Source organism: Oxyura jamaicensis, chromosome 13, assembly GCF_011077185.1.
Source record: "Oxyura jamaicensis isolate SHBP4307 breed ruddy duck chromosome 13, BPBGC_Ojam_1.0, whole genome shotgun sequence".
Classification (NCBI taxonomy): domain Eukaryota; kingdom Metazoa; phylum Chordata; class Aves; order Anseriformes; family Anatidae; genus Oxyura; species Oxyura jamaicensis.
The window spans coordinates 235726-246161 of NC_048905.1; the positions used below are offsets into that span (position 1 = coordinate 235726).

At 39.2% G+C, this 10436-nt stretch overlaps 1 protein-coding gene across 1 annotated transcript in view; it reads right to left on the bottom strand.

Annotated features, from left to right (window-relative positions):
* The window catches only part of FBXO38 (F-box protein 38), a 20278-nt gene extending 12902 nt beyond the window's left edge, over positions 1 to 7376 (bottom strand). Inside the window, exons 1-11 of the mRNA XM_035338582.1 lie at positions 6979 to 7376; positions 6626 to 6767; positions 5618 to 5751; positions 4361 to 4524; positions 3772 to 3937; positions 3260 to 3397; positions 2828 to 2965; positions 2308 to 2401; positions 1755 to 1885; positions 1252 to 1422; positions 148 to 326 (exon numbers count right to left, since the gene is read on the bottom strand). Coding sequence (XP_035194473.1) covers positions 148 to 326; positions 1252 to 1422; positions 1755 to 1885; positions 2308 to 2401; positions 2828 to 2965; positions 3260 to 3397; positions 3772 to 3937; positions 4361 to 4524; positions 5618 to 5751; positions 6626 to 6753 — 1443 coding nt within the window. The 5' untranslated portion in view covers positions 6754 to 6767; positions 6979 to 7376. The remainder of the gene's footprint in view (positions 1 to 147; positions 327 to 1251; positions 1423 to 1754; positions 1886 to 2307; positions 2402 to 2827; positions 2966 to 3259; positions 3398 to 3771; positions 3938 to 4360; positions 4525 to 5617; positions 5752 to 6625; positions 6768 to 6978) is intronic.
* Between the last annotated feature and the right edge of the window lie 3060 nt (positions 7377 to 10436).

The window sequence follows — 10436 nt, forward strand, 5'->3', positions numbered from 1 at the left end:
GGGTCCCTTCCAACTCAGGATATTCTATGATTCTATGATTCTATGATAATAGCAACTGCAACCTAAGTAATTTATTTACCAAGCTATTTAATGTATTAAAACTTAAAAGCATACATAACAGCTAGAGTTCTCTGTATTTCAACTGACCAGGCAGAAATAAAAAGCAGTCATTGAAATACACACCTTAGGAGGTTCACGGAACATCTGGTCCAAAGAAATGAATTCTAAGCTTGGCAATAACTCAATGAACTGACTAAAAGAATCTAGCTTTATTGCGTGGCATCGCACTAGGGTGAGGTCAACTAGTCGGGTCCATCTTGAATGATCTGCAGAAAAGAAGATGCATTTCTTTAAGAACTGCTATTTCAGTTTTTCATCTTTATATTCGTTCCAGATTTGGGAGTGGGCAGCTTTGGTATCCCCAGCTTTGACTATTACCAGCATCATTACAGTTCCAAACCATTCATCGTCAATTGTACTTACGAAAAAATAAAATAAGCAGTAGCATGAGGAAAAAAAAAAACTGTTTTAATATCGCTCTATGGGTTTTTCGTATTCTACCAACCTTCAAATTGTAAAGAGCAAAACAAATTAATTCTGTGGATGTCTTAATTTGTAACATTGGGTTATCCTCTGTACAGTTCCTATGAGTAATGTCACAAGTCATTTTATCATCATATGGTTATCCAATGACTGCACAAAAAGAAATTTGTATTTTCAGCTCTATTTCATAACGTGTCAGCATCCATATGACAAGAACCCCATTCTATTTGTCACTGTCTCTCTAGTACTTTTACCAGCTCTCAGGAAAATAAAATCCAGGGGGCCAAAGTTTTGACTATCTTCTCACCACCAGACCTGAAAGGATGTGCATTCAAGAGATATTAAAATACACTTATTTAAAATACACATATCAAAAACTGGACATGCTGCCAATTTTATGATGCATTCTATATTTAAAATACTAATTAAAAAGAAATAATACTGATTTCTTCCTCGCCTAGCAGTGCAAATAAACGTGTTTACATCTGTATATGAAATTCTTATATACAAAGTATGCATGTGGTCGAAGGACATTAAACATCTTTTGCAAGCACATTTCAACACCTCAACCTTTCTTTGTAATATCTAATTATGCGTTTCCACTAGGAGGATTTTATGTTTTAAAAGTTAAGTTTCAGGATGAATAGCTCAAGATGTGAGCAATAGCTCACATATAGTATTGCTGAAATTTCAAAAAGCGTGCAATACCTGTGATCCAATTATTTGGGTTATGTAGATGTGGGCAGTTGTAAATGACCAGATACTTGATGCAAGAAAAAACCTCATTTACAGCTTTCATACCAATATCTGTAATAATTCCTGGATTTTCAACCACATCAGCCAAGCCATACTTCACCAAGTCCCCATTTGCCATTTTACCTATGGAAAAAACAGCAGAAAATACTGTAGCGAATTTCAGAAAATTGCCTTTCATAGTTTGATTTCCTAATTCCCTATTTTAGTCCAATTTGCAAATGGATCAAAATTACTTCAGTTCAATAAAACTGAGGCTTTCCTAATTTCAGTAAGTACTTCAGGAAGTAAAAAACAAAACCAAAAAAAACATTTTGCTGTATGAGATCAGAAGCCTCACCAAGGGTACATTAATATTTTTTTTTAATCACTCCTAGAAAATGACTGAAAAGACTTCAACAAGACATCATTTAATTCTTGCATTTGTCAAATAATTATGTATATAAAAAATGTCATACACTGTAGTAAAAACTCATCAACATATCCTAGATGAAGAGTTTCAAACTGTGGAAATTCCAGTTCAGCCATCTTCAAAGCAGAAAAAACACCATCTTTGGTCAAGGAAGGCTGGATCCGCACTTCATGCAACCTGAATGCAACCAAGAATTGTTCATATTAAAAGGCATGCCAAAACACAATTTCCATAGAAACCACTCAAGAAGATGTCCTCTGGTATTGGAATGGAAATATTATTTCAAAAATAGCAGAAATAAGAGGATATTTGTATCTTTACTGCAGCATTTTGCAGTTACATAGCAGTATCAGAGTTGAGAGACTAATGGCATGACCCTTTTTATATACAAGTCCAAGAACAAGGCTTAAGACTCAAAGTGACTCAGAAGCAGAAAGAACTCCAGCTATTTTAGCCACAGAATACTCCTGTCACATGACATTTATAAATACTCAATCCTTAAACTTTTGAAGGTTGCTCTGCTTCCTCATGTTCTTGAACTTTATTACTTAGATCTTATTTTTGAAAAAGGAGGAAAAGAAAGATCTGAAGGACTATACCTTCGTGCAGCAGTTATGATGAGGTAGCCAAGATCCACTTCAAGTGCATTCTTGCAAGCTCCCAGAACTATAGTGTGCAAATTCCTAAAACCACCTGACAAAAAAAAAAAAAACATTCTCTTATTTCAGTTATAGATAACATCCTTAAGCCTTAGACATTTCCACCAGTGTTGTCTTGACAAGAGAACTAACAAAACATTATTTTTAGCAAATCGATTAAAGATATATAATGCTCCTCCAATCCTGCCCATTCTACTCACCAACAAATGCAATTGAAAGGTTAACGTATCAGTCTGGAAGTAATTACAGTTACAAGATTAAACAGTATTCAATAAAGAGCACTATATACAGAGCAATATTTAGCACCAGAACCATAGTTCCAAACCTGATACCTTTAAAATAATAGTCAAGGAAGGCTATGCTACAGATTAAAAAAAGTTAAGCTTCATGTCTTCTGTATTTGCTAGTATTTTTTTTTTTATTTATTTATTTGAAGTATGAAATAAAAGAAGTTTCATACCTGATCTCCAGCTATCTTCTACTACATGCTGGATAAGTCCTCCTAGAAATGGAACACGAACCAGTTCTAAATGCTCCAAATTTCGGGCAGAAGCCAGGCCCGTCACTAGGGGAACATACTTCAAAGAATTTGTGGGTCCTGCGTAGAACAGACCAATATAGACCAAAGCTTGCTCGGTTAACAAAATTAAACATATCACATTAAAGAATTCAAACATGTCCACGTAAATCCTTCTAGATCAAGAAGTCAACAGAACTATGTAATTTAATGATGTAGAGGAGACGGATCCATTTCTAACCAACACTGCAAACAAATCTTCAGAATCTTGTCTAATATTTCCATTTGCAGTTAATTGGTACCTATGCAGTTTTAACAGAATTACTCGATTTGCTACATGCTAAAACATCCCCTCCACAGATGAGCTGCTCTTACCTGCGCAATTCCTCATCACAAAAGTGCGTAAGCTGATACAAAGGAAATCTTTAAAAGGCTGTGGTTTGGTGAGTCTCACCCACTTCAGATAAAGGTGCCTCAGCATTGGGATACAAGGAATCTCAGGGACATTCACCCCTAATAACGTATAAACAAAATAAAAGTTCAAACAGGGTGCCATTTTACACAATGCATTTTGAAGTATAAACTCTAGGGTAATTTTCTTCAGATTAATACTTGGCTTGAAAAACAGAATGTTTTCTTTGCTATGCAGCATGTAATAAAAGCTGTAAAGATTTTAAACACAAGATGTTCACCTCAGTTTGTCAACTTTTTTTTTTTTTTTTTTAAGAATTTATTCTTTGGATCTGCTATTACACATATTACAACTGATGTTTCAAAAATGGCACATTCCAAAAAAATTCCTCTCTTAAGAATGACAACCTCACAAAGTTTCAAAGCCTTTAAATTCACCTGTGTGGAAGCCAACCACTTCAGCACTAAACACTTACCTACTAAGTGCAAAGTCTGAATTTTAGCTCCTATAGGAATTTTCAGCTTGTTCTCGGGAGGGATTGGAAAAGCACCATTACGATTACGAAACTTCCCTAAAATATGAACTTGTGGCATATATGTCCAAATAGCTTCCACCAGCTCTAAATGAGAGGTTTCAACACCCTGGATAAAAAGAAGCAAAGCAAACGCTCTTACACCAGTTTAGGCAACAATATCCTATTAGCCAAGTAAACTTCTCAGTAACAAGAGATATATAATGCAGTGTGTCATTTTACTGGACATTTGTAGTAAGACTTATCTTTTTAAAAGCAGAGGGATAAGAGTTTAAATTCATGGCTGGACTTAATATCACCTGTGATTCTCACTGGTGCAATTAAAAATAGTACTTGATTGCAAGCTAGCTGTACATTTGCAAATATAATTACAATTAACCGCTGCACGATACAGTCAGATCTGAATATAAAAAGCAGGTCTGAACAGGAAGCCCTGAAAACATACTGGCAATGATTCTCTGACACAATTCTTCTGTTAACACAGATTATCTCAGCTGTTGAAGGAAGTTCTCTCTCGAATCTAGCCACTCACCAACAGATTTGGACAGGCCTGCAAAGCCTCTAGAACTCCAGGAATGCTGAAAGCTTCATGGCCACGGACTCTGCGTCTTTCAAGATACCTGGGATGAAGACCATAAAGTTGTTCAATGTCTGGCATCTTCCTCAGCAGCGTTAGGAAACTGGAATCAGTGAAACCTAAGATAACAACAACAGATTTGGTACTTGTGTAACAGCAGACACCTAGCTGTAAAGGGAAAGCCAAATACGCTGTCCTCTTTATATGGTGGTACAAATTTTACAATGTCAAAAGATGTGTTCGGTGAAGCAATAACTTGTCTTCCGCTTCCAGATTCTATAAATTGTGACCTACATACTCTTCTGCCTTGAATTTTGCAGGCTCGCTATATGTTTCCTTTAAAGGAGCTGCATGGCTACAGAATTAACTATACTTTCTCTCATTCCACAGAGAGCAAATTCTCAGACAGGTTTTGTCTGTCTTTTCAGGAATTCCATTTATCAACTACATGGCCCAAAAACACCTAGCTAGATCAGTTATCTGTGTCACTATTCACCGGAACTCACAATTCCCAGTGAAATAAGACAGCTTCTTAAAGAAAAAGATTATTTTATTCTAACATAACACAACAAATAAGGATTTTAAATGAGTAAATTTAAGACAGTATTTAAAGACTGTATTTACATCTGTCTTAGGTTAGATCTAACCATCTACATAATACCAGTCCTAATAACTTTAACTTCACAGATCTTCTAACTTTCAGAATACATTTATTTTAGCTCTCTCCCCCAACAAACCTTAAGAGAAACCCTAATATGCACAGACTTGACCTAGGTTGCCAAATTTATCTATTGTTCTGAAGATGGCTTGAGGTGTGATATCAAAACTTATTTATTCTTACATTGTTAACTGGTGGCAGATGAGTTGCTCTCTCATTCCATTGTACTTTTTCCTGCCTGCATGTAAACAGCCTCTTCTTGGATTAACCCCCTTACAATAATCAGACAAACACAGATTGTATTTACAGATTGCTACAAGATTCCCCATTTCTGCTACAGAAATACCCAACACACACACATGTATATATACAGATAAAATTTCCAAACCACATACTCAAGGAAGACATCCAAACATCACAAAAAGTCAGAAGGAATTAAATTTCTAACTCCTCTTCCTGCTTCTGGAAATTCACCCCATATATGTCAGTAGAAATAACAGCCAGTTCTGCTCAATACCACTTTAATGCAGTTCTTGAGCAAGCGCATTACTCACCAGTGGGCATGTATTCCCACCAACGGCCTGCACATAAATCCACAACCTTCACTACTCGCAGATAAAGAGTGACTGCTTCCTTCAGCTTCCGGGACAGGCATTCCATGCACATGATATCCTGCAAGGGAAGGTACCTTTGGGAGAGGAAAAAACACCCCTCTGATTTATCAAATGTGGATTTCTTCAACTTTTTCAAACTAAAAAACATCCCAAGCATAAATACATAAATTTGTACATTTTGAATGCCTAATAATATTAATTCAACTAGAATTTTCAGACAATAATAGTGTGAAATTTGGCTACAGAGAAGGAATCACCAGTTTTCAATACTGAATATAGGATATTTAAAGTACAAACACAATATTAAAATGGAAAGATGCTTTAGTTCTCTAATAAGTGCTGCTAACCAAACCATTTGCCACAATTTTTTTTTCCACAGTTTAATTAAAGGTATTTTCATTTTCTAGTACATACTAGCATGCTCAGTTGGAAAGTATTTTGGAGGAGCTACTGTTTTAAGGAACTTGTCAGTAAGTCACTATGTTTTGAATGTAATCAGTATGGGTAAACATCCTGGAGGACAACTGTGGTGTAGGAGAGGTAACATCCATCCAAGTTCCCTTTGGCATCTACTACAAAACAGGCACAACAATTTCAAAATATGCATATCAGCTTTGTAATACCTGAGATATATTTCTGGACTGAAATCAATATTTAAACACTTGTCATCACTCGCTTGTGAACAAATTTAAATCACTATTTTTTTTTGTAGTTCTTTGTCATTCTACTATTCATGACATTCACAAGTTAATTTTTAAAGTGTCCAAATGAATTCTGGAACTGAAAGACAAATTCTCCCCGCTTCTTACCCAGTTTTTATCCAGTAATTCACACGTGGTACCTCTACACTTTCTGAATAGCATGTTACATAAGCATCAATGCAGGTGAGATCAGAAAACAAAATAGAAAAAGCTATAATAACGAATTGACTTCCAATAAGCTTCTCACCTAAATATGTGGCAAAGCACTTCATGAGAGAGCTGGTTCATGTAGTCTTTTGGCTCATCAGCTTTGGTAGACTCAGAGCTTTCTCTGTTCACTGAGCATGGTTTCACATTTTTCCGCCTGGGACCCATATTTGCAATGATTTCTAAAGAAAGGAAATGTTCACAATGTTATGCAAATTCAGTGCAACTGAAAGAGAAAAAGGACAGAGTAGAGGACAGACCAGATTAAGCTTAGTTTCTCAGAAAAAAAAAAAAAAAGCAAAAAGCAAAATCTGCAAATAAAGACAAATTCCAGTACAGCTGAACAGAGTTAACTAAGAAATTGCAAAATTCTTTGAGCAAGCTGTAGTTTGCCTGGTATTACAAGGTCTCAGTTGTAACTTCCTGGATTTAGTTAGAGCCTCCTCATGAGGGGGAGTGGAAGGGAAGGTGCTGATCTCTTTCCTCTCTGCTGACCTGGAGAAATGGCATGAAGCTTCAACAGGGGAGGTTAAGGTTAGATGTCAGGAAAAGTTTCTTCGCTGAGAGGGTGCTCAGGCACTGTAATAGGGTCCCCAGATCATAGCACCAAGCTCATCAGTGTTCAAGAAATGTTTGAACAACACTCTCAGACAGACATATGGTTTGATTTTTGGGTAGTCCTGCATGGAGCCAGGAGTAGGGCTTGATGATCCTCATCGTTCCCTTCCAACTTGGGACATTCTATGATTCTAAGAAACCATAAAGTCCCTTTGAGGCAAAGGGATCAGGAGAAAAATCATCATGGGTTTAATCAAAGAACTGCATGATGGTGTCTTCAGAGATACCATCCACATGCTACTTCAAGACAAATCAGAGATTACCGAATACTGACTAGATTATCTTCCAGTGAAGCAGCACAAGGCCTCTGTCTACTAGAAAATAAACAAATTTTCCTTTTAGAAAAGCCAGGCACCCACTGATCTTTCTTGGAAAAATGAAGGACTATCAGAAGTCCTCAAACCAGCTCCTCTTAAAAAATAGAACACTACAAAAAATATTCATGTTGCTTAGTTAAAGATCCAGAAGTCCCAGAAAAACTGAAAGACCTTGCCTCAGCAGCAATGTGCAGGATTTCCGTCCCCCTTCCCTTTACTGAATTAATGTCTTTGTGTCTATACTGTCCCACAGCACATATACTGGCATACAAAGACAGAAGTATGAATAAAAGATTTTATTTAAAAGCATACAAATTTATTGTAGGAAGTAACAAACACGGAGCTGAAATAACATGAACTCAATGTTAATATCAGAATAACTGAGTTAACATCTTATGTAGATGAGTGGCAAGATAAATGTCTTTACTACTGCTATTTAGCTGAGGAACGCTTTCTGCTAAGTAGGGCAAAGCACCATTAACTCAGTAAACCTGTCTAACAGGTTGAATACCAAAATCCAATGGGTGAGGGAAAAGAAATTTTTAAAAAGACAGATTTTGGAAAACTTAAAGAGATGTTTCTGTTAAAGCATTCACTGTGATGCAAATACACCATAGCATTTGCTTCACATTACATGTAAGTGGCACCTGAGCAGAAAAACAAAACATTTAATTTACATGAAAAATGACTGCATTCTCCAACATAAATAATTTATACACTGACAAAAAAATTGAAATATTAACGGCTTCCCTGCAATCTAATTATTGAAAAGCATGTGCTTTCACACATTTTTGTATGCACTTTAAGAACTGTATGTTGTCATAATTCATTCCATTTTAAATGGCAATATTAAAAGAACTTAATTGGAACCTTCTGCTAGTGAGTAGCATGAAACATATTTCTAACCCTGTGAATTGGCTAGGGCTTCTCCAGCCAAAACTAAAGACTCTAAACTTATTGTCAGTACATATGCTACATTTCTTTTCTGCGCACATGGGAAGAGTTTGAGATGTTAATAATACTGTACTATAATATGGTTTAAATCCACAAAGTTGAACTACTTTTGATATTGGACTCTAATGAAAACACGTATTACACGGATTCCAAGCAAATGTCATCTAATCACTTAATTTGAATAGAACTAGATACAACATAAACCTAGATGAATACAGACAAGTAAGGGAGCAGAGAGGTGTTTAAAGTACAGCAGAGAGAAAGACTGAAGAACTATGATCAAAGGTAAGAGAAAAGAAAGATAATAACAGGTTGAACAGCATGAAAGGGAACACTACAAGCCAGGATTTGCTAAACACACATGATCCTCTGGGCTCTACTCTGGCCTGACAGGCGCACCTTTACCATTTCGTTCTCCACTGCCAAGCTGACCCCATTTTCAAAAATAAAGTAACAGGCAACAAAGCTGACGGGCGATTTTTATCCTCATCAGCTCACTTCGCGAGGACCACCGCACCGACACATCGCCTTGCCGCCCACCCCTCGCCCAGTGCCCCCCACTCCGCACCGACAGGGCCTACCCAGCGGCCAGGGGGCATAGCCGGGGCCTGCCCAGCTCCCTCAGCCCCGAGCTGAGGGACGAGCGGCTCCAACCTGGAGAGCCGAGCTCAGAGGGGCGCTCCTCCGGGGCGAGGGGCTGATTTTGCACCTCCCCAGGCCACGCTCCCCTAAGGCTCTGTCAGGCCGCACGCCTAGGGACAGCAGCGCCAGGCCGGGCCCGGACGCCTGCAGCCGGGAGGGCCCCACCGCGCCCCCGGGCGGCCCCTCCGCGCCCCGCCGCCCCTCACCTGCCCCTCAGCGCCGCCCTGTTATGGTGGCCGCGGCGGGAGGGCCGAGCCCGGCCGGCGCTTGCTGCGCGTCCCCTTCCGCCAGCGCCACCACGCTTCCGGGGCCGCTCCCGGCACCGGCCCGCCCCGCCGCCATCTTGGTGAGGCGGCAAAGGGGAGGCGGAGCGCTGCCGCCGCCGTTTTGGGTGCGGCGCCGCTCGCCGCTGGGTGGCAGGGTTACAGGGATGCGCGCTGCATATTCTGAAAATAAATGGAACGAAGGGAACCCTGAAAAATTTGTTAAAGAGAGCTGATGTGACAATAGCACGCGAAGATGTGTAGCAGCGAGAGGAGGCTGAAAGAATTTTAGTTGATAAGATAAGGCTAATGACCATGTGAAAGGAAGCCAAAAGGATTTCAGTAGATAGATAGGTTAATGGGCATGTGAAAGGAAGCCAAAAGAATTTTAGTAAATAAGACAGGTCAGGGACACGTGCTATATCTTCCACTACCTCTTGTGCAAAGAAACCGAAGCAGGAAATTCTGGGATTCCTCACGAAAAAAAGTTCCTGATAGAAAACAGGAAACACATTTCAAGAACCAACTGAAACAGAATCTGCAATTTAAGCAGAAGCTGAGAAGCTTTTGAGTCTGCACTGAGACAGAGGCCAACCAGCAGTGACAAGGAAGACTCACTAATCTTCATCCCCACGACCCCAGCGACCACCACCAGAAAACACTTCGCAAGCGTGGATAGGAGGAATCTATGAAAATGACTCCCTGGAACTAATTTTAATACAAAGTGGGGATAGGTCATGCATATGTATAGGCGTATCGAGAAACTTCATGCATATGTAACTCTTCACCACATATAACCAAGGCAAGTGCCGCGTTGGGGTGCCCACGACTTTGGTGGGACTGCCCCTTGTGCCGCCCAGCGCTGAATAAACATACATACTTTACAGTCCTACTGATTGTGGAGTTTGCTTTCCGCATGTCACTAGCATGTCCCCAGGGTAGCGGGGAGTGAGGCTGCTCACACCCAGCAGCAAGGCTCTGCCATTCTTCAGCACATATGTGGCTTTTGAGAGGAAACGAATGTAAATCATCAAAATTACACCTCAACACACAGATC